We start from the raw sequence: 25144 nt of genomic DNA, 5'->3' as shown, positions 1-25144 counted from the left end.
ACATGTACAGTCCCTAACTTGGGATTCATGACATTCTTTGTAAATTAGTTCTAGTTTGCATTGCACATAAGCTGTCTTGAGTTATTCAAAAAATTATCTGTAAACGCTTTTGAGCAGATAGATGCTGAAACGCTAATCATAAGTTCTTCCTGAGCACATATGAAACATGATCAAACAACACTAGTCTACCTAGCATGTAAAGGTGCCATTTCAGTAACTTCAGTGAATTTGAAACAGTTAGTGTAGAAGAAAAATTAGATGTTGATATCAAGGTTGTAAGTATCGTATTGTTAACCGTATAGGTCGGGCCCAAAATAAGATATGTATCATATAGTAAAAATCATAATTTTTAATAAAAAAATTCTAAAAATTATGAAAATCAGAAAAAATAGCAAAAATGATAAAAAAATCATAACACATAAAACAATGATGAATTGCACAAAATACAACCATAAAATCAATATGAAGCATCTCTATGAGCTGCATAAGACATTGTCAAACATCAACTATCTAACAAGAACAATGCAAAATATCAAATATCTTGCAATTAAGAACATGCCACACGACTCAATACTTTCATATTACATAAATAAAAATATTATGACAATAGTTGCACTTAATTTTCAATTGGTTTTCACTCATTACTTGAGTACCCCATTGTCGTGGCAAATCATCTGATGCCATTATTGTTAGAGTGTGAAACCTGATTTTTACCTTGATACAAATCCCTAATTTCTACGGATTCAACTTCGCGGTAAATTAGCGAGAGGGAGGGGGTAGCGGCTCCCAAGGCAGAATTTTTTAGGAGGATAGTTTTGTAATTTTACTCATAATAGAGATTATTTACCTTAATTCACTTAGAGTGAAAAAAATTGTGAAAATGCACTCTTACTAGAGCAAATTGCAAAAACCCTCTCCTTTGCACACGGATCGGTTCCCAAATCGCTCTCCTAGGGTGCGCGGATACCCCTCTAATGACTTCTATATAAATGAATAAGTTGGCCTTCAAGAGGTCTTTAAAACTTAAAAAAAATGATTCAATCATTTTTTAAGTGCGTCGACCCATTATCATACGATACGTTACAATACATATGATACACACTCATATCGCGATACGAGTGCATATCGTATCAATTTTATTCATAGTAACGATATGTATCATACGATACGGTATGATATGCACAACCTTGGTTGAGATTGTAGTCATGTTTTCTTGTTCCCAATGTTCAAGAAGCATCAGTAATGCAAGTGGAAGTAGTTTCAGAGATTACAACAGTCAACACAGACAAGAGACAAGCCCATACTAGTGATTCAATCGTTCCCTTGAGGAAGAGCATACAGTTGTGGCCTTGACAGTAATAATGCAAAAGTTCTCTAAGTAGATACTTACTGGTTTGCTGAAAACAAGGTTGCTTGTTTAATGAATAAGAACATAAATTTTCAGACAGAAAAGAGAAGCGTGTTAGATACTGCCTTAGAAAAAGCTGAGCCATTTGCATTAGTCATGTTTTGTGGGACCTTAGCAGACTCCATTAGGAATGGAAGAACCAGAGAATCATTGAGCTTACTCCTTTTGGAGCATGGCAATGATCATATTTTGTATGTTCTTGTTACATGAGCTGAATGATCACTTTTCTTCTTAAGAGTAACTAAATGAACTGTGGGTACAAGTGATTCCAGTTCAATAACCATACGAAAATTGATTAGATTAAGGCTTAGAAGATAGCTCAAATGATAGTGGCTTTTCATAGGGTATATGTTTTGCAGATCATGAAGCACGTGTAACTTTAGCTAAGCTCCTCAGACTGCATAACATCGTACATGTCCCTTGCTTGATAAAACCTTTATCCTGGGTCATATGGTATGTCAAGCATGACTAACTAACATTCACATTTGATTTGAAGTGAGAGGATATTAGGTAGGTGGCATGTCACTCGAGTGAACTATATGGCACATCACTGGACTGTAGTTTGAAAGAAAATTCTTACATGAGATTTGGACAGGCTTCAAGATTTTTGAACAAATGAAATTAGACTGTCTTTATCAGAATAGAATGTTTCCAGGCTGAGATATGAGATTCATATAGCAGGGTTTCAAAAGAGTGGGCCTTTAACAGACTAAATTACATGGCGATCAAGTGGTAAATCATTCAACTGGTGGCATTGGAAAAATATAAAGCATAACACTGGAAATGTGAAAACATTCTAAAGCTCAATATTTACATTTTGTTTCCAAATGTTAAAAAGAGAAAGTAGCGGCAATCTGGTGCACCTTATACCAATTGAGATTTCTTAACAACCTTATGGAGTTTCCAGAATTTTGCCATCTCCTCCAATGTTGCAACTCCACAGTCCCTGTATCCATGTAAAATGTGACCCTTGACAATGCAGCCCATAGAAGAGCTTATCTTGCAGGATATCTCAAAAACACAAGGACAAAAGATCTCATATCACAAGGGTGTACCATAATCCTGCATTCTCCCAATTGACCATCTTTTATCCCTTCATCTCATATCACAATTGCAGAACGATGGTGCGACCGACTGAAACAACCTCCTAAATATAGATTAGGAAAAATATTCCTGCAACTAATAGACTGGTCTATCTTCCACCTTGCTAGGTAGTGTGGAGTGAAAAGCCTCTGATGTCTCTAGCTTGTATGTAAGAAAGCTGCCGGCTTCCATCTGTTTTCTGCTTGCACCAACCCTGCTGAGATGACTGGCTGGGGAATGACAAGCATGCCAGGTCATTGAGATCTTGCAATGGAATTAAGCACTTGACAACATCATCCATGGATGGACGGGATTTTGGTTCCCTGGTGAGGCAATAGTAAGCTAATTGAGCAACCTTCTGGACACCTTTTACAGAATAGTTGAGCTCCAAACGTGGGTCAACTAGCAGGTGTAACTTTCGCTTGTCTCCTAAATATGGACGAGCCCATGCCACTAAATTTTTCTCCTTGCTTGGCCGTTTTTTGTCCACTGATCTTCGACCAGTTAGGATCTCAAGCAACACAACACCAAAACTGTAAACATCACTCTTTGATGTCAAATGCCCTGGATGGATAAAAAAAGGAACCATTATATGAGTGAATTAAGTTACATAAATTGTCATCCATATGATTGACAACTGATAAATGCATGCATGTGCCCTCAAGCAATCTTGAAACTAACAACCCATGATTCAAAAATCATGATAAAGCTGAGTGATTTTAAGAAAAAGGATAGTAAGGAATAGAGAAAAATAATGATATTGTAATATCGTGTATTTTTATACTTAGTTAAATTTAGATGTTTTTGAAATTTGGCTAAGTGTTGAAGAAGAATCGATAAATGCTCTATATTAGAGTATGATGTTGGAGTCTAGGCTTGGCCTAGGTCTCATCGACAATGTTTAGATAAGCCAATCGAAAGGTGATAAAGAGGGTTTTTTTCAACCTTTAAATTCAAGCAAAATTCGGGTTAAATTCAAGCGAATTTCAAAAGCAAAATTCGAGTTATATATCGTTGGATGCATATCGAAATTCTGAGTTCAACAGTATTTTACTTTTCTGAATTCGGGCTACGGTTGGCTCAAAAATCATAATTTTTCAAAAAATGACCGCCTCGACTAGCCAGGTCCGGATTTGAATTGGACTGGATCCAATGAATTTGATCCAAATTAATATGGATCTAGACTCTATTTAAGACCCATATTAATTAGGAATTGATCCAGCTCAAGATCCAATTGGAATTTGGATATGGATTTGGATCTTAGATCCGGATCTAGATCCATACCCAACGAAAATACAACTTTAAATTTAATTTTTATATTTAAATTGAAGTTAACTAGAGTTAAAAAGACTCCAAAAGGAATAATGTACCCTATGGAAGTTTCTGGATATTTAATTATTAATAAATAAATAATTTATTATTAAATTAAAATTAATTCCGAATTTCAGTTTTAGTTAACTAAATAGATTCCTTAAAAAAATCCCTAAATTGCTAAGAGATAAGAATTAGAAGAGTATAAAAAAAAAGAAAGACTTCTTTAGGAAAGAAAATTGGAAAAATCAAAAAGAAAAAGTTTTAACAAATTTGGAAAGTAAGAGGGAGAGAGATTCCCAAATAGGAGAGTACTCTTTCCAGCCACTCTAGAAGAGGGGGGGGGGGGCACGTCACCCCCCCTATTCTCTATAAATACTTAAAAAAAAAAAGAGAAAGAAGGAAAAGAAAGAAAAAGAGAGAGAGAGAGGAAAAGAGAAGAAGGAAGAAGAAGAGGCCTTCTTCTCCAAATATCCATTGATCCTCCGGCTTTTGCAAATAAGGAAGGAGGAAAAGAGAAGAAGGAACGAGAAGGAAGAAGAAGAGGCCTTCTTCTCCAAATATTCGTTGATCGTCTGACTTCAAAAATAAGGTACAAGTTCGTTCTTTTTATTTGAATGAGAAAAAGAGCATAGATCGGTTTTCTATGCAAGGTTTTAGTAAAAACCCAAGAGAAAAGAGTAAATCTGAATATTTACTCTAAGATACACGTATGTGATTAATGTATTTCCCTTTTTGAATTTTATTATGGAATATATATATAAAGTGCTGCAGATCCATAGAGCTGGACAGATCTGCCATGTATCAAACATGCACAGATCTGGTCCAGATCTAGTGCACTAATACCTTAAAAAAAAAGGAGTACGATCAGCATGTGGTTATAAAAATTTCTGTGCATGCTTGTTGTCATGTTAAACAGAAATTTCTGTTTTTGCTTGTGTTCATGTTAGAACTCTATGTTTAGTTGCATGTTCCATGGCAAATTATTTTATATAAGGTTCATGTGAAATCTGAATGTAAAAATCTGTACAAGTATGCTTATTTTGCTTGTGAATCTGAATATATAGGCATATCTGGATGTAAAAACTGCTCATACATGCATGCTTGATTTTCATTATGCATATGCATGCATACCCAACAAAAATCCTTTATATATATATATATATATATATATATATATATATATATATATATATATATATATATATATATATATATATATATATGTTTTTCTTGGATGGACTGGCTGGGCTGGTGCAGACCCTGTCAGGCCCATTCCATGTTACCTTTACAAAAAAAAAAGGTATATATATATATATATATATATATATATATATATATATATATATATATATATATATATATATATATATATATCATGACTCCAGCCGATTCAATCGGCTGGACTGAATCTGGAAAAAAGTCCAGTCCCAGCCGACTGATTGGCCGGGCTGGCACACTGTAAAAGAAAAAAAGATATTTAAAAATAAAAAAAATATAATAAATTTCTTGGTTGCAGCTGGGCTCGGCTGGGCAGGCGTAGGCCCTGCCAGGCCCAGCCGACAGGTCTGATAGAACAAAAAAAAAGGAAGATGATAATATAAAAGTTTTTTTTTTATTCCTTGGGGCCCAGTCGGCTGGGCAGGAGGTCTGACCCAGCCGAGGGTTCAGCAAGGTACCAGACCCAGCCGACTGGGTCGGCTGGGCCATGTGCCAGTAGATTTTTAAGACAAAAAAAAATTAATGCAAGCTAATCTTACTTGTTAAAATGTCCAGATTATGCTTAAATAATATTCAGATTGGTACATGACCAATTTTTCAGTTTATGCATACTAGTGGTGCCTAGTTGAGCTTGAATAGAAATTCAGTTTGGTATGCAAATTTTTAGATTTGCTTATTGTAATAGATTTGTCTTTATACATTATAAGAATGATATTTTCACATGCTTAGAATTGATTGTTTATGCTTTATCAATGTCCTTATGCGAATTACTTACATGTGCATGTGTAAACTCAAAAAATTTATGTGTTTAATTGCATGAGTGATCACGTGTTTTAGTTTGAAATGATTCATGTATTTGGCATGATCATGTGAACATATGAATATGAGTATTGTTATTCATGCACATCCTCGATTTACTTATATGAATGTGCATTGAAAAGCATGTGAAATGAATGCATGAGTGACATGCTCTTTATGATTTTTGCTTTGGGTGCATCGATGATCAAAAGTGAATCATCGTAGGCTGTGTGAGCCTTGAGCATGTGTTGCTCGTTGTTTAGTTGTTTTTATGCATAGCAAAAATCAAACTTGATATTATTATTCTAATTGCACTGTTCCATATTGCCACTGTGGTCCCGTGATGAGTTTCACATGTTGATTTGCGAAACGTGTGTTGTTGATTTGCGAAACGTGTGTTATTGATTTTGCATGTTGATTTGCAAAATAAAGAAATTGAAATATAAAAGAGAAAAGTATAATTTATGCTTCTTCGATGTCCTTTCTTTAGTATGGAAATCCTGGACCTGCGGTTTTGGGAAATCATGAGGATACTAAAACTCCGTGTGCATTGTTGTGCCCCTCAACCCAACTAAGTTGTTTACTTTTCGGCCATAGTTTTAGAGAACTTCTGCCACTTTGCCTGAGGGTGCTGTGTAGACACAACTGTTGTTATTGGTATACCAAAAAAGTGGCATTAGTGGATGTTGATTTTCATAATGTCCCGACATTAGATATTGATTTTTAATATTTCGAAGAATGGTGTTGATTTCTAATATCGGTCGAGGGTTGAGTGTGGAACCTAGTAATAAAATACAAGTTGTGTGTTAAGCTATAACTGGTGATCTAACTTGATCTTGAAAATTTTTTACCTATTTGGAGTATTTGCGAACAATGATAATAAAAAGAAGCACTAAAGTTTGTATGCATTTAATATGGACATGCATATAAAAACAAACTTTGATAAAAAATAATAATTTATTCATACATGTGCACTGAAATCATGCATATTCCTGTTATGCATTAGATCATGCATATTTATTTGTCCCCTTGTGCTAAATTAATAATTGTATGATATTTGTTTCCTATTGATTAATTGATGGTCCCTATTATTTAATAATTATTCTCTCTTACTTAATAATTGTTTCCTATTGTTTAATAATTGTTCTTTCTTGCTTAATAATTGTTCTCTATTGTTTAGTAATAGTTCCCTAATGCATGAATAGTTAATTGAATTATAAATTTGTTATAATTGTAGCCCTCTAAAATGTTGCATGGATCTTATTTATGTTTTTTTTACTTATTTGATTTATTAGAGGAACTCGTACACAGGATCTATGATTTGACACCCTTATTTATATGTTTTTTCACAGCTTCTGAGATCCAGTGAGGGGACTTGCTATTACGAAGAGCTACGAGGGTTATACGACTGCCTGACAGATTTACTTAGGGACAGAGTGACTCTACCTTTTGATTTATTTATATTCATTTGTACATGTTCTCAGACTTTATGCCTTTAATTAATAAAGTTGGTTTGGTTTGAATGATGGTAGTGTAAGATCCTTTATGGTTGTGGATTGGTTATGACTGTAAAGGCCCGGGTCTTTGGAAATGTTTTCGCAAATGCTTTAATTTTTTTTTGCCACTTTTTAACGGGTAGGAGTTGGGGTCGTTAGAGATATAACAGAAAAATGTGAGCATTATTAAAATATGATATTCTTACGTACACACACACACACATATATATATATATATACTATACATATTAATGTAATAGGTAAATACCCTCTAGGGGTATGTTTGTCTTTTAACTCATGTAATAGATAACCATTAGGGGCAGCCTTGTCTTTTTTTATTTTCTTTTTATCTTCTTTTTTGTATTTATAATTTTGTATAAAGGGCATTTATGTATATGTAAATGGCTATTAGAGTTGTTGGGAGCTCCCCCACATGCTCTTAGTGGCCTCTTGTATAGCCTATTTAAAGGGCCATTTGACCCCTTTCTAAGTATGCTTGGCTCAAGCATTTTTAATACAATTATTTTTATTTTTATTGTACTCTCTTGCACTTTGTGAGTGGGTTGTGTTAGCCCTTTGTGGCTTATTGTATTTTGCCCATTAAGGGCTTTTGTGTTTGTGCACTCTTGTAACCCTTTAGTGACATTGTCTTTGTGCATACTTTGATTTCATTACATGGTATTAGAGCTCTGGGATCTTGGAACGTATTGTTCGTGGTGATCAAGGGACCATGTGCTTGTGGTAGTTGTTGCCAACGTGTTTGTGACCATCTTCCTCTTCTTCTCTCTATCTTTCTCTCTCTCTTTAGCTCTCCATCTTCGACATGGAACATGAAGAAAAGATTGAGCTCTCCTTCATACTCAATGGAACTAACTATATGATGTGCTCTGCCGCAATGGAGACTACCTCAAAGGAAAGAAGCTTTGGGGGTATGTGATGGGCACTACTTTCGAGCCTTAATTAAAGCTCATAAAACTTGAAGTTTCATCAGTTATGTGTAAAGGTGGCTACTCATATTATATTATATTCAATGATGATTTCACTAGATATGTGTGGGTCTACTTAATTTTAAATCGGATGTGTTCTCATTTTTTAAAGAATTTCACATGATTATTGAAAACTAATTTCAAAGCAAGATTTTTATTCTTAGATCCGATTAAGGTGGAGAATATGTCTAAAGACTTTCAAAATTATTTAAAATAAAATGAAATTTATTATCAAAGATCATACCTTAGAACTCCCCAACAAAATGAGCTATCGGAAAGAAAACAACCATATTATAGAAACTGCTATGACCCTACTCATTTCTAAAGATATTCCTAAATTTTTTTGGGTCGTAGCCATTTTGAGTTCAACATATTTAATAATTGTATGCCTTCTTCATCCTTACAAAATATTTCTCTATTTGAAAAATTATTCAACATGACTTTTGATTTCAAAAGATTATACATTTTTTGGTTGCAAGTGTTTTGTCCTTACACATTAAAAATGATAAATTATCTCTAAAAGTCATCGAATGTGTTTTTGTTGGCTATGGAGAAAATAAAAAAGGGTATAGGTGCTTTGATTTCAAAAATAATTAATTGTTTGTTTCTAAAGATGTGACTTTCTTGGAAAATGAGAATGACTTTGATAAAAATAATAATAAAAAAGTAGAGTATTCTTTCTTATTTGATCTTTTGCCCAAGGAAGAACATGGTTCTTATGGACCAAGTGATTGTGAAATAAATCATAATGACGATAATTCTATTTGTATTAATGCCTTAGATAATGATGTTCATGAAGTGAATGATATTTTAGAATCCTCTCATAGTGATCATAACATTGTTGAGAATCCCTCTAATAATATACAAGTATATATTTGGCATGAACAAAGAGACCAACCATGTGCTCTTGAAAAATACTCTCAAAGTCTACCTTTAGAAGAGTCAACCCTTAGAAGATCCAATTATGTTTCAATTCCTCCAAATAAATTTATAACTTATGAATCTTTTTCTCCAAATTTTAGAACTTGTTTGATAGCACTTCACTCTTATCACGAACCATCTCATTTCAATGAAGCCAAAAACTACACACACAGGGTTGAAGCCATGAACATAGAACTAGAAGTCATTTGTAAAGCTAATACTTGGGAAGTTGTTAGTTTACCTTTAGGAAAAAGACTAATAGGATGTAGGTGGATTTTTAAAGTTAAAACCAAGAGTGATGAGACTTTAGAAATATACAAAACTAGGCTAGTGGCTAAGAGTCACTTTCAAGAGTACGACATTGATTATAAAGAGACTTTTTTCACCCGTAGCTAGAATGACTAGTGTAAGGACTTTGATAGCCGTTGCCTCCATCCAAAAGTAGCATATTTACCAATTAGATGTCAAAAATGCATTCCTTAATGGTAAACTTAATAAAGAAGTTTATATGAATCCAACGCCGAGATTTAATATTGAAAAAGGTAAAACTTTCAAATTGAAGAAGGCATTATATGGTTTTAAGCAAGCCCCGAAAGCTTCGTATGATAGATTTAGTAATATTATGATCAAATTGGGATATCGATATTGTTATACTGACACTACACTTTTTGTCAAGAACACATGTACTAACGATACTTCTGTTGTATGTAGATGATATGATAATCAATGGGAATGACAAAAAGAGAGTTGAAGAAATAAAAACTATTCTTAAGAAAAAATTTGATATGTCTGACTTGGTCTTTTTGAGATATTTTTTAGGTATAGAGATTGCATACTCAAAGGGTATATTTTGTCTCAAATAATGCTTGCTACATATATTTGTGCTAAGTCAGGTATCTCGGATGATAAGAAACTAAATACTCCTAAAGTTGCCAATGCAATATTAAGGCTTAAAGATGAAACTCTACTTGAATATCCAACACTTTACAAACAACTGATTGGATCTCTCACTTATTTGTTCATCACCAAACTGAATATTTCTCATGCAGTTCACTCATCAATCCAATTTTAACATGCTCAACCACAGTGCACATGAGTGCAGTTCTAAGGATTGTTTGATACATCAAAAATTTCATAACAAAAGAGCTTTCCTTATCTGCATATTCTTCTTTAGATACTGATTATGATTGAAAAAAAAACCCTAATGATAGAATCTTAAAAATTGGTTTATGTCTATGTCACACAGACTCGGCTAGGGAGGCGATGCACCCGCGTCGACACGCCCCGACACTGGTGTGGACACGAGGCAGACTCGGTCAACAGGTGTCAGACTCGGTCAATGCACTTGGGCTAAGTCCATCCACTTTATAGACTCGGTCAACTTTGACCGAGTCTATAAAGGTCCATTTTCAAACTCATTTTGGATCTGGGACGGGTTCAGATCCGGACCCGACCTAGATCCAAAATGCTACCTGCATCGGGGCCAAACCCTAAAGAGGGGTTTACGATAGGGGGAGGGGCTTACCTGGTTGATCTTTGCCTCCCCCCAGCCGCCCGGTCTTCATCCTCTGCCGTCACGCCGATGACCCAGACCCAGACGACCGTAGCCGCAGGCGACGCCAACCATTGGTCTCAGGTATGCCTCCTCCCTCTTTCGTTCTTCTTCCTCTTCATCCGGCAGGAGGCTCCCCCTTCCTCCTTGTTTTCTGACAGGGGGCTGCTCCCTGCCTCGTTCTTTTTTTCCGGCAGGAGGCGGAGGCCCCTGCCATACTTTAGTTTTTGGTAGGGGGCTGCCCCCTACCTCGTTCTTTTTTTCCGGTAGGGGGTGGATGCCCCTGCCACACTTTATTTTCCGACAGGAGGCTCCCCTGCCTCAGATGCACTTTTCGGCAGAGGGCTGCCCCCTACCTCGAACATATGTTCAGGTAGGGGGTTCTGCCCCTTGCCTCGTTCTTGCCAGGCTGGTGCCTTTTGGGGTCTATGTGTTTGCTTTCCCTTTGTCGCAGCAGAATCGTGTCCCTACTCGGTGTTAACAGCTCAACTACAAGGTTCCTTGTGCATCTTGCCAAAAGGACATGCAGTTTGGTAGGCCGCATCATGCGCTTCTTGATGGGCACAACTGCGGCACAGAGAGAGGGGTGGAGCTCTTGATACTATTGTTTTGAAGTGTTTGTTAACTTTATTTTATTTACGTATTTTTTTTTCATTTTTCACTTTTCAGATATAATGGCGAGTTCTAGCGGCAATGTCAATACAGTTGGTTCAAGTTCTAACCCTAAATTAGAAGTTTCTCAACCGCTTTGGAGGCTTGTGACAAAAGGGATAAAAGCTAATGGTGGTGGTGGTGGGAATGTGCAATTTCATTGTAATTTATGTAAGACTATTTTCACGGGTTCTTATACGTGTGTGAAAGCACATCTTTTGCATATTCGTGGTCAAGGAATTAGGGCATGTTCTGGGGTTGACAAAGACTTGTTAAAGTAATTAAAGAAAAAACAAGAGGAAGCTGAAAAGAAGAAAATTGCAGAGATGAGAAGCGATTCGATTAATCTGTCTTTTTCTATTGCTAGTGATATACAAGAAGAGCTTTTGAAGAAAAGAAAGATGGAGATCAATAAAACAATACAAGCATCATTCAAAAACATGACAAGAGCAAAAATTGATAAAAAGATTGATCGATTCTTTTACTCAAGCTCAATTCTTTTTAATGTAGCTAGAAGTCCATACTGGAAAGATATGATTACATATTTGGCTAATTGTAATTTGAGTGGTTATATGCCTCCTAGTTCAGAAAAACTAAGAACAATTATTCTTTCAGAAGAAAAAAATAAAATTGAAGACTTGTTAGAGACCCAAAAATTTACATGAAAACGACATGGAGTATATTGTTTCTGATGGGTGGACTGATATACAAAGGCGACCACTGATAAACTTCATTGCTTACTCACTTAATGGGCCAATCTTTTTGAAGACTGTTGACGCATCTGGGGAGTATAAAAATGTTGAATATTTAAAGATATTATTTGTCGAAGTGATAAAAGAAGTGGGTGAAGAAAGTGTGGTGCAAATCATTACTGACAATGCTCCAGTTTGCAGTCGTGCAAGAATGAATTTGGCAAGTGAAGATACATATTCACATATTTTTTGGACTCCTTGTGCTGCACACATTTAAATTTGTCACTTAAGAGTATATGCAATCCATAAAAAGATGATGCACATGCACGTGAAATGTGTTTATGGATTGAGAAAATAGAGCATGATGTTCGAAATATTATAAATTTTGTTGTAAACCATCATCATGCCCTTTCTATATTTAATAGGCATTCTGATCTCAAGTTACCAAAAGTTGCTGAAACTCGTTTTGCTTCTCTCAGTGTTATGATGAAAAGAATTAAGCAACTCAAGAATGCATTGATGATGATGGCAACTGATCAAGATTGAAATTTTTATCGTACTGAAGATGATGTTAAGGCTCAAGCTATCAAAAAATGCATCTGTGATGATTTTTGGTGGGATAAAATTACATATTTTGCTGAATTTACAGAGCCTATTTGGGAAATGTTGGGAGAAGTTGACAGAGATATACCCATACTTCATAGAATTTATGAAATGTGGGACAATATGATTGAAAAAGTTCAAAGTATCATTTTTAAACATGAGAAGAAAGATGTTGCACTTGATGATTCAGAATTTTACAATCATGTATATTCAGTTTTAGTGAGAAGATGGGATAAAAGCAATACACTTTTACATTTCATGTACACTCACTCGATCCAAAATATTATGCAAAAAAATGGTTGATAGCAGGTGTTGGTCATGTTTCTCCAAATGAAGATCATGAGATATCAAGGAATAGAATGATATGTTTAGAAAAACTTTTTAATGATCCTCATATGTTTAAGGTTGTAAATAGTGATTTTGAAAAGTTCTCTACTGGGAGATTTGATTCTTTAGCAGCACTCGTGGCAAGGGACGAGGAAGATCCCCTTAATTGGTGGGCAACATATGAATCAGAGACACCAAATCTGCAACGTCTTGCAATGAAGGTGTTATCCCAACCTCCTACATCATCGTGTTGTGAAAGAAATTAGAGTACATATGCTCAAATTCACAACATTAAAAGAAACAAACTCACTAGTAAAAGAGCAGAGGATTTGGTTTATGTTCACTCTAATCTACGATTAATTTCTCGCCGCACCAAAGATAAGTATAGGTACTTTTTTTCTTTTGTATTCAAAGTTCGTATTTAAATATTTGTATTCAAAGTTTGAAGTTAGAAACTAAGTTAGTCATTTTTTGATGCAGTTGTGGACCATCCAAGTATTGGGATGTAAATCCAAAAGATTTTGACTTGGAGGGAGAACATGATTTGTATACTCTCAACATGGACTACCTTGATCATGTTCTTCCCTCTAATTCAGACTGTTGAGACTAAGAGGTTTTAAGTTAAAGTTTTTTCTAAACTAGAGGTTATTTGAAATTTAATGTTTAATGAGGGACTTGTGTGTAATTTCTTTCTTTGCCTCTCTCTATTTAATATAGAGATTAGCCCTAATACAATGTAACAAGTTCTCTCATTTCTATACAGTCGTCTCTCTCTCTCTACCTCGGTTTCTGTGTTTGTTTTTAGATCTTCTACATGGTATCAGAGCAGTAGATCTTGGGAGCATGATCGATCTACACCAACAAAAAAAAAAGGAAAAAAAACAAAACAGAAAGGGTTGGAAACAGGTGTGCTACTCTTCTAGTTTTTTTTTATCTGATAACAGATTTGTGACACGATGATTGTGTGTCATTAAGATCGGGATATGACAGTTTTTTTTAAATTGCTCGAAAAAAAAACAACGATTTTTTTTGGCTGTCGTGATTTATATGGGAGCAGCTGTCGTGATTTCTATGTTTCTGCGTGCGCATATTATCTTTGGTCGTGAATCTGGGTGTCGAGTTCTTCTCAGATCTTATTTGGGTGTTTGATTTCAGACGTGATTCCCTGCTGTGTCGTGATTTTTTTTTCCAGCTGTAACATGTTGTCGTTTGTCGTGAAACTGGGTGTCGAGTTCTTCTCAGATCTTATTTGGTTGTTCGTTTTCAGAATATGAATATCAGCCGTCGTGATTTCTTGCTCTATCGTGAATTTTTTTTTCCAGCCGTAACATGTGTGTTGTGAAAATAGAATGTTAATATCAATTTTTTTTTTGTCGTGGAAGCAGCAGGCGTGATTCCCTGCTGTATGGAAACATATGTCGTTTGTGGGAAGCTTTTAATTAGTACAACTGCTGGTCGTAGTATTGGCTGATGTGTGATTGTACCACACGCTATTGTCTGGGTCACTTGTCGCCTGTCAAGATTTCATTTCTGGTGTGGCAACCTGTGTAGTCGTGGACTTGTCTGACGTGTGATTATAAAACATGTTGTTCACGTGAGTAAATCTGATTTTTCTTTGCAGATGAAATAGAATTCAATATTCAGTATGGGTGAAACTTCGAAATGTGATTCCAAAATTGAACATATTGGGGAGTATAAGGCTTTTGCAAATCCCTTCTCGTATGGTTCCTCTGTAAGGTTGAATGAAACTAACTATGCCAGGTGGTCCAGAACTTTTATGATGTCGGTATCTGGCCATCATAGAAAACATATTTTGTTGGAAGATGAACCTAATGAAAAGGTTGGAAAATGCGTTACTTGGGACGAAGATAATGACATAGTTATGTCATGGATCATGAATAGTGTCGAACCCCATATTGCAGATGGTTTAATTTACTATCATACAACCAAACAGATGTGGGACAATCTTCGAGATACGTACTCACAAGAGACTAATGTGAGTCGTATCCTGCAAGTTGAACAGGAGATATATAATTTGCAGCAGGGAGATCAGACCTTGGCCCAGTACTATGCCTCCGTCAAAGTTGCATTTGAAAGACTCAATGCTCACATGCCTCTTTGTTGTTCGAAGCAAAAGGATCATCAAGAACAGACTATGGTTGCTCGGTTTCTTATAGGTTTATCTTCAGAATTCTCTGTTGCAAAAGTCCAAATGTTGACTGGATCAGATGTACCTACTCTTGCTGATGCATACAATCGTCTGAGTAGACTTGCGATCTCTCTTCCACAATCTCAGTCTGTGACCCAGTCATCTGCTCTAGTTGTCTCATCTAGTTATGGGCGTGAAAATATTCAGAATATCAGAGGACGAGGTCGTGGGCGAGGTATAGGAGGCAGAGGAAAACTTCAATGTACATTTTGTGGAAAATCTGGACATTTAGAAGATCGTTGCTGGGATAAGCATGGTCGGTCAACCTCTTCTTCATCCAAGTCATATGCTTCAAAAGCAAATGTTACTACACTAGAGGCAACAAATGTACATGATAATATCTCTGCAAGTGACAATATCACCCTCAGTCGAGCAGAATATGATGAGTTGATAGCTCTTCGCCCTTCGAGTTCCACCCCTCCTGTAGCCGGTGTTGCCTACTAAACAGGGAATCATCTTCATCTGAATGATAGTAAGTGGATTATTGACTCTGGTGCATCCAGACACTTGTGTGGAAATTCGCTTGTCTTTTCAGATCTAAAGGATATTATTGTTCATCGAGGAGTCTCATTAGCCGATGGGAGTTCCTCACCGGTTGTCGGTCAGGGAAATATTTCTATATCCTCCACCTTACAGTTGAAAAATGTTCTTCATGCTCCTAACTTTCCTCAAAGTTTACTCTCTGTTAGTTAACTTACAAAAGAACTAAACTGTAGAGTAATATTTGATCCGATGGGTTGTCATTTTCAGGATTTGCTGACGAGAAAGAAGATTGGTGGAGGCTATGAAGAAAATGGAGTATACTACCTACATCATCCAGTGGGTAATGTTTATGCTGCAGTGGAACACTCCAGTCCTGTTCAGTGGCATCGTCGTCTTGGTCATCCTTCATTGTCAAAGCTTCGTTTTGTCTTCCCTCAAATTCCTTCAACTACATCATTTCAGTGTGAAGCATGTCAGTTGGGCAAACATCATCGAAGTTCGTTACCTTCGAGTCAGAGTCAGTCTAGTCATAAAATTTTTGAACTTCTTCATGCAGATGTATGGGGTCCTAGTAAGATTCCTACTAGGACTCAGTGTCGATATTATCTTGTTATTGTTGATGATTTCTCTAAGTTGTCGTGGGTGTTTTTAATAAAAGAACGATCTGAAGTTCCAAGTATTATCAAATCCCTAATTCTTGAAATAAAAACACAGTTTGAATCTATTGTCAAGATTGTTCGCATTGATAATGCTCTTGAATTTAAATCAAAAGTTCTGTTACAATTTTACCAAGATCATGGCATTCAACCCCAAACTTCCTGTGCCTATTCATCTCAACAAAATGAGGTGGCTGAGCGAAAACACCGGCACCTGCTTGATGTTGCTCGGACCCTTATGATTCAATCCAACGTTCCTGCGCTATATTGGGGTAATGCGATTACCACTGCTTGTTATCTGATCAACTGCATGCCTTCATCTTCTGTGGGTGATCAAATTCCATTACATATCCTAAAACCTAATGCCCCACTCTTCTATTTCTCGCCAAAAATATTTGGATGTGTTTGTTTTGTATACAAACTTGGCCCTGACTATGATAAATTAGCTGCTCAAGCTACAAAATGCATATTTATAGGTTATCCAAAAAATCAAAAGGGATATCGATGTTATGATCCTATTTCTAGCCGAGAGTATGTCAGTGCGGATGTATCTTTATTGGAATCCACTCCATATTACTCTAGTACCGGTTCCCCGCTGCAGGTTGATCCAGCTGAGTCTTTTCCATTACTTATACCTCATTTTCCTTTGGAATTTGTGCCCTCATTACCGAACCAAACTTCATCCTCTTCAAAATTTAATAATCCTCCATTGGTATATGTGCGTAGAGCTCCACCTCCACAAGTGCCTTCATCTTCTTCTTCTCCTGAGGTAAGTACTACTAACAATAGTGATCTTCATGATGATGATAACAGGCCTATTGCTCTACGCAAGGGGACACGACAATGTACCTTATATCCCATATCTCATTTTGTCTCCGATGCCAGAATTGGAAATCAGATGAAAACTTTTATTTCAGCCTTATCTGCAGAAACTATTCCTCTGAACTATCAACAGGCAGAGCTTGATAACCGCTGAAAGCTGGCTATGCAAGAAGAAATGGATGCTTTAGTGTCTCAGCATACATGGGATCTAGTTGATTCCCCAGTAGATGCTGACATTGTTGGATGCAAATGGGTATATACAATAAAGTACAAATCGGATGGTTCTATTGAAAGGTACAAAGCCAGATTAGTAGAAAAAGGGTATACTCAGACATATGGTATTGATTTCTTTGAAACCTTTTCTCCTGTTGCACGGATGGGTACCATTCGTCTTGTTCTCTCAGTAGCTGTTCAACATGGTTGGAGCTTGTGCCAATTAGATATGAAAAATGCATTTCTATATGGGGATCTATCTGAGACCGTTTACATGCAACAACCTCCAGGATTCGAGGTTAAGGGGGAGTGTCAGAAGGTGTGTAGATTGAGAAAGGCAATTTATGGCTTGAAACAAAGTCCGCGTGCATGGTTTCAAAAGTTGTTTGAAGTGATGTCACGCTTTGGCTTTAATAGGTCAGTGGCAGATCATACACTATTTATCAAGAAAACTAACTCAGGCATAGTTGTTATGGTGGTATATGTGGATGACATCATTCTTACAGGAGACAATATGAAAGATATTGAAGCCACAAAGGCTCATCTTCAAAAACACTTTGTTACAAAAGACCTTGGTTCACTTAGATATTTTCTGGGTATAGAAGTTGCCAGGAGCCGTGAAGGGATGGTTTTGTCTCAACGGAAGTATGTTCTTGACTTATTAAAGGAAACGGGAATGTTGGGAGCTAAACCAACAAATATTCCCATGGACCATAAAGTTCAGTTGTTTGAAGAAGGGTCAAAACCGGTTGATAGCAAAAGCTATCGCTCCCTAGTAGGGAAGCTACTGTATGTAAATGTGACCAGGTCGGATATTGCTTTAGCAGTAAGCAAAGTTAGCCAGTTTATGGACAAACCAACTAAGGTACACTGGAATGCAGCTATAATGATTCTCAGATATTTAAAATCTTCTCCTGGAAAGGGGTTATTGTTCAGGAAAGGTGGAACTCTGGAGATAGTGGCCTATTCTGATGCTGACTATGCAGGATCTGTAGTGGATAGAAAATCTACCACAGGATTCTGTGTGTTTCTGGGAGACAACTTGATTTCATGGAGAAGTAAGAAGCAAAATGTGGTTTCTAGGTCGAGTGCAAAATCAAAATATCGGGCTATGGCCCAAACAACTGCTAAATTGATGTGGGTTCGTACTGTTCTTCATGATCTTCAGGTGAAGGTTTCCTCTCCTATGACCATGATGTGTGATAACAAGGCTGCCACATATATAGCGAACAATCCTGTCTTTCATGAGAGAACAAAACACATTGAGGTTGATTGCCACTATATAAGAGATATGGTTCAAGCTGGTCATATCACTACCAAATATCTAAAGTCGGAAGACCAAGTTGCAGATATGTTTACAAAGCCGCAAAATTTCTCAAAATGTTGTGACAAGCTGAGCATGATTGATATCTATGCTCCAACTTGAGGGGGAGTGTTGAGACTAAGAGGTTTTAAGTTAAGGTTTTTTCTAAACTAGAGGTTATTTGAAATTTAATGTTTAATGAGGGACTTGTGTGTAATTTCTTTCTTTGGCCTCTCTCTATTTAATATAGAGATTAACCCTAATACAATGTAACGAGTTCTCTCATTTCTATACAGTCGTCTCTCTCTCTCTCTGCCTCGATTTCTGTGTTTGTTTTCAGATCTTCTACACAGACGATGAGGCAGATTTATGATAAGTTTTGTTGTTTATCATACTCACAAGCTTCTTTATGTGTTATATTTTGGTAAGTTTGTGTTGTTAAGAATTACTTTTTTATTTTTGCTTTAAAATTTATAATCTTATTATTAATATATATATATATATATAGCCGAGTCCCCATGTCCAAAATTTTTGAAATTGCACCGCACCCATGTGACATAGGTTTATGTGTGTTTTTAGGAGATTCTCTAATATCTTGAAGGTCAAGAAGCAACAAAAAATATTGTTGTCTTCTACTAAAGCTGAATATCGTGCAATGACTACGACAACTATGGAGCTGGTATCACTAAGAAATTTTCTTAGAGATATGAGCATTGTCATCTTCAAACCTTCAAAGATATGTTGCGACAATAATACTACGATCTACATTGCGAGCAATCATACCTTCTATAAGCAAACAAAGCATATTGAGATTGACTGTCATTATGTAAGTGATGAATATCTAAGGGATTATTGAGTTGCCGTATGTCACTTCAGAGTGTCAACTTGGAGATTTCTTCACTAAAGCTCTTTTGACACCTCAATTTATTTATCTCCTTAGCAAACTTTCGGTGATTACATCGTAAGTTTGAGAGAGGGGTGTTAAGATATGATATTCTTACATACATATATATTTATACACTATACATATTAATGTAATAGGTAAATACCCTCTAAGTGTATTTTTGTCTTTTCACTTATATGTAATAGGTGCTATCCATTAGGGGCAGCCTTGTCTTTTTCTATTTTCTTCTTTTTATCTTCTTTTTTGTCTTTATAATTTTGTATAAAGGGCATTTACTTAAATGACCATTAGAGCTGTTGGGGAGCTTAATAGGTGCTGTCCATTAGGGGCAGCCTTGTCTTTTTCCATTTTCTTTTTTGTCTTTATAATTTTGTATGCATTTATGTAAATGTCCATTAGAGCTCCCCAACGGCTCTTAGTGGCCTACTGTAGCCTATTTAAAGGGCCATTTGACCCCTTTCTAAGTGTGCTTGGTTCAAGCATTTTTAATACAATTATTTTTATTTTTATTGTGCTCTCTTGCTCTTTCTGAGTGGTTTGTGTTAGCCCCTTTGTGGCTTATTGTATTTTGCCTATTAGAGGCTTTTGTATTTATGCACTCTTGTAGCCCTTTAGTGACATTGTCTTTGTGCACACTTTAATTTCATTACAAGCATTTCAGAGGTTTTATTGTTCATATTGATGACAGTCTAGGGACAAAAGATAATGACATTACATCTGAGGATTCAGTATATAAAGAAAAGGTAAAACAATTTAATGGATTAAATTTCTGTATAGGAGTTTCACAAGCAGAAAAAGAGAGACACTACGGGAATCCATACCAATGCATGAATGTGTACCTGTCATTATGTACTCAGGTGCAGCATAACCATATGTACCGACTACTCTGGTAGAAACATGTGTTTTGTCCCCCTGAGGTCCCGCTTTTGCCAGTCCAAAGTCTGAAAGCTTTGCATTGTATTCCTGAACAAAATTGCCAAGGTTTTAGATAACAGAACCATATTGGAAGTTGTAATGCTAAAAAATAAGATACATACTGAATCTAGCAGAATATTGGATGTTTTGAAATCCCGATAAATGACGGGTTCAGCACCTCCATGGAGAAAGGCAAGGCCTTTAGCAGCACCAATAGCTACCTTTACCCTGTTAGACCATGAAACAGGTAGAGTCCCTGCAACAGTTCCATGAATTATCAAAAACTGTCTAAGCAGGCATTGGAAATTCACATCATTCATTGTACAAGATGTTGAACCTAATGTTGGATCTAACATATCCATGGTTTTATCTTACATGGAAGTGGTAACTTTACAGAGCCAGTGACAACTACATTACTTGACATTCAGCAGTGTAGCTAAGCATGCTTATACATCATCAACCAAGCGGTTAATGTGGTTTTAGATAGCAAAGGCAGAACATTGTTAAAAAAAAGTTCATATCTAAAGCATTGGATCACTAATAGGTTCTCTAGTTGACTGAACTTGACATAGTCATTTGCGGCAACGACAATTAGAATAGGACATAGCAACAGCAGTTGCATGTTGCACCAAGAAAAAATATTGGACATCCCAAGAAAGAAAAAGGTTACATATACATATGTTATTTTTATCAAATGTTACACTTGTTTCTGTGAAAATGTTGAAGTTGGATGCATGACAATGGACCATGATATTTCAGTTGAGGATTTGTCTTAGATGCTTCTACAAGAAAACTTAGGTGAATCAATGTACTTTTTGCAGTATACAATTCTTTTTATAAGAAAAGTAACAGTTTCACAACTAAAAAAGATCTGAAACGTCTGACATTTATATCTAGAAGTGCTATGAGCACCACCATATACTTAACCATGACACATTTAAAGCACATACTGAGAGAAGAACCCAGAACAAGAGGGCCCTAGAAGTCAGAAAAAATAACAACAGAAAGCATGAGAGCGCACAGGTAATAACTAAAGTAGATGATTTTGTACTGCCAGTATGAAAAATAATGCAGCAAACATTTACCACGATTCAGGACTACATTAGCAGTCTCAACAACTGAAACTTCTTGATGAACTAAAAGCTACTGCATAAAAAAAAAGTTACTGTGAGACAGTCTCATCTCTGTGACACCTCAGCTTCCTTCATGTCATCCAATTACCCATGTTGAATGAATAGGTCCAGACTCCAGACCCTTCCCTATGCAGCACCATGGAGATATTTTGAAGCCCATACCTACGTAAGTTTGCTTTGCAAAGTCTGTCAGGTCCATCCAATATTTGGAATTCAAAGATTTTTCTCACACCACATTCTTATGTGACATCCCCAAATAGGGTTCCATAATCTTTAGCTTCACTACCAAGATTTAGCATGATCACTAATGTACAGGCCAATAATTTACTCCAAATAATATCCTAGATGTATTGGGCGTTAATAGCAAATCCTTGTGATTTGATGATTAATCTAGTCATACATGGAAGTCTAAGTTTCACGCCCAGCTACTGAAAACGATATACTTGAAAGAAACCTAACAAAATCATTGGCATTGATCAGGAACTTAATCAGCATGGTTTGATTGACATGACATGCCCCTCCAAAATAACAGCACCTGTAATCAGTGGAATGAAGTATCACTGATTGCTTAATGCTGCAACCAGACCATTACAATAATACAATGAAAACAATCTTGCCCTGAAGCAACACAAACATGACAACCACTTCATAGGAGAGTTTATAGAATCATGGCCATGTCAGTTGTTCAAATGTGACATCTATCCAAGATAGCAGTTGGGGAAAAAAACTAAGAAACAAAATCCCATTGCTATCCCATTTTTTCCCAGGATGCCAGCGCTAGGATGAACCAGAAAGGCTACACAGAGTCAATCACTGTCCTCTTCCACTGTTAAATAACAAATAGATTAAAGAAGCAACAGAATGTGGAACTGCAATCACTATCGGTGTTGCAAACTCAGAAACTTGCTTGGTTTCTAACCTTATCTAACAGAAACATCAAAATGGAAAATTGCTATGATAAACATGGTTCATTTTTCACTACCTCATGAGATTGTGATCTTGAGCATATAGTGCTCTCTCTCTCTCTCTCTCTCTCTCTCTCTCTCTCTCTCTCTCTCTCTCTCTCTCTCTCTCTCTCTCTCTCTCTCACACACACACACACACACACACACACACACACACATACTAACCAAAGAGATATGTGCTTACTTCGAAAGAGATGGTTTTCAAGACTTCCACGGACCATAAACTCGTAGACAAGCAATCTCTGATCATCTTCAATGCAGTATCCGACAAGTTTAACAAGGTTTGGGTGGTATAACTGCCCAAGGAAGTTGACTTCAGCCTATATTAAGAAAAGAAAACACCAATATTACTTAATAATAGAGAACAAAGGTCCTAAAACAAATGTCATGTATAGCATGGGCTCCTCAAAATTAGCTTTACCCACCACCCATTCTCTATGACCTTGTAGACCGTCTGGTTTCAGGCTTTTAACTGCAACTGCAATGCCTGAACCTGGTTTTGCAGGGGTTGTACCATTCTCTTCTATCCATCCTTTAAAAACAAACCCGAAACCACCCTCCCCAAGAATGCTATCAGGTCTGAAATTGCCAGTAGCAGATTTAAGCTCTTGAAAAGTGAACTGAAGCAGGCGGCCTGAGGCCCTCTTTTCTTGTGAAATATCGATGGCATCAGAGACGAGAGCTTCTGGAGGTGCAGAGAGCTCTCTGTTGCTGGCATTCAAGTATCTTGTTTCAGCAGCTGCATGAAAAGTCCCGAGACACTTATGAACCATCAAATGGTTTAGAACATGGCAATTCAGCTAGTTTTATAGCTCTTTGTAAGAAGTGCAAAGATCAAGATGAAGTATTCACTGTCCTAAATCTTCCTAAAACTAAAGATATGCATCATTTCAGAAGTGCAAGCAGCAAATAAGAACTGCCAAGCTCCTTGATGTTGTTTATAGCAATCCAATATATCTGTTCAACCAATTCATCTGTCCAAACCACAATAAGAGGTCTCTACTGCTCAATCACCAAAAAATTACCCAACAACTATTGTGAAATTTGGAACTTTTAACAACAAAAACATGAATTCTAAAAATCTAAAAACTACCCACAAACAAAACCAATACAAGAGGCACCTATAATAGATTCATTCCTCACAGTGTTCAGTTGGAACAAAAATAACCCAGTAGCTTAATTTAGCCCGAAAAATTTTTCCTTGACACCAATAGGAAAGGATTTTAGTGATTAAATACAAAGAAGAATAACAGACAGGCTCGCTTTTCAGAGAGAGAGAGAGAGAGGGGTGGGGGGAACACCTGCATCATAAACCAGGCTAGTTCTAGGAAGGGTGTGAGGAGTATCTTTAGAAGAAGAAGATTTGCAAGATCCTTTTATGTGATGCTTCAGCCCGGTCCAACATCCACACTTCTCCATCTCTCCCTTCTCTTCCTTTCAGATTCACTCACAACCCATTTTTACTACTTCAAAGATAAAGCCTCCAATAAAAGCATAAGCCAGAAAAAAAAGAGGCAAACACTGAGTCTTTCTGGAAGATAGAGAAAGCATAGTGAAAGATTTTCTCTCTTTTTCATTCCAGCTTTTGCTTTCTTTTTCTTTATTTTCTTGGAGGCAACAGGCATCATCATCATCAATGACATGATCACCAAAGATCACACACAATGAATGGGAGGGATCATTTCTTTTTCTTTTTCTTTTTTCCACATTGGTGGTGGGTACCTCAGTTCTAACATCAGTCTCAGAGAGTATGGTTCATGTCTTATCATTCTCTCTCTTTCTTTCCTCTCATTGGCTTGATAGGATCTCATTCACTCACTGCTCATTTGCTCAAGCTGTCTCAATTCATTTATAGGAAATATTCTATCCTCTGCCGAACAAAAAGAGGCTTTAAAAAATATGAGTATATTCTCATCTGACACATGCATGTCATCCCTTGCGGAGGGTAGTCACGACGCTTGATAGACTTGGATCTGTATCACAAGGACACGGCATAAAACCACAGGATACAATACATATTTCTGAGTATATAGGACACGAAACAAGAGTAAATTAAAGTATCCTTGTGACATAGACTTGGAGGTACCTATCAATTTGTCATTTACGCGAGGCACGTATACCTTGGGTGAAAATGGGTAGAGGTCCGTTTCAGTCACAGTCTCCAGCTTTAGGCCAGTTTAGTAATTTGGGGTTGCCAGTAGAGTTGTCAGGCTGAAAATAATTGGTTAACCATGCTTGGCTTGAAGGTCCCAAGCTGGTTGTGCGTGATTTGGTGGGCTAGGCCAAGCACACCCATTTTGAGCTCAGCCTTAGTTTCAGTTTTATAAATGTAATCTTTTGGGACAGAGACATGGTGGACCTGATTTAGCCTGATGGTAACAGCCCCCCTTGAGTTTTCTGAGATCCAGGCTACATTAGGAGAGCTCTCTCTCTCTCTCTCTCTCTCTCTCAAAAGGTCAATATTTGTTACAATTGATTGTACCCACAAGCTC

At 36.7% G+C, this 25144-nt stretch overlaps 1 protein-coding gene across 1 annotated transcript; it reads right to left on the bottom strand.

The window, feature by feature from the left end:
• Nucleotides 1–2615: 2615 nt before the first annotated feature.
• LOC149835306 (serine/threonine-protein kinase PBL34-like) lies at nt 2616–24071 on the bottom strand. The gene is made up of 6 exons (XM_090009562.1): nt 23954–24071; nt 23078–23391; nt 22837–22972; nt 20677–20810; nt 20479–20602; nt 2616–3055 (listed from the first exon to the last, which is right to left on the bottom strand). The coding sequence occupies exons 1-6, from the start codon at nt 24069–24071 to the stop codon at nt 2616–2618; spliced, it is 1266 nt and encodes a 421-aa protein (XP_089865688.1).
• Nucleotides 24072–25144: the final 1073 nt, after the last annotated feature.

The sequence above is a fragment of the Nuphar pumila genome, chromosome 6 (genome assembly GCF_984573655.1).
Source record: "Nuphar pumila chromosome 6, dmNupPumi1.hap1.1, whole genome shotgun sequence".
Lineage (NCBI taxonomy): Eukaryota > Viridiplantae > Streptophyta > Magnoliopsida > Nymphaeales > Nymphaeaceae > Nuphar > Nuphar pumila.
Note: the sequence above shows the minus strand (reverse complement) of the source record. Positions and strands in the feature narration are given on the sequence as shown.

What these genes read in the sequence shown, in the direction of transcription:
- LOC149835306 (XM_090009562.1), bottom strand. Translation starts at nt 24,071, where the DNA reads ATGGAGAAGTGTGGATGTTGGACCGGGCTGAAGCATCACATAAAAGGA. An exon ending in TAGCCTGGTTTATGATGCAG is followed by an intron (nt 23,392 to 23,953) that starts GTGTTCCCCCCA and finishes CTTTTCATGCAG; the next exon opens with CTGCTGAAACAAGATACTTG. An exon ending in CCAATATTCTGCTAGATTCA is followed by an intron (nt 20,603 to 20,676) that starts GTATGTATCTTA and finishes AATTTTGTTCAG; the next exon opens with GAATACAATGCAAAGCTTTC.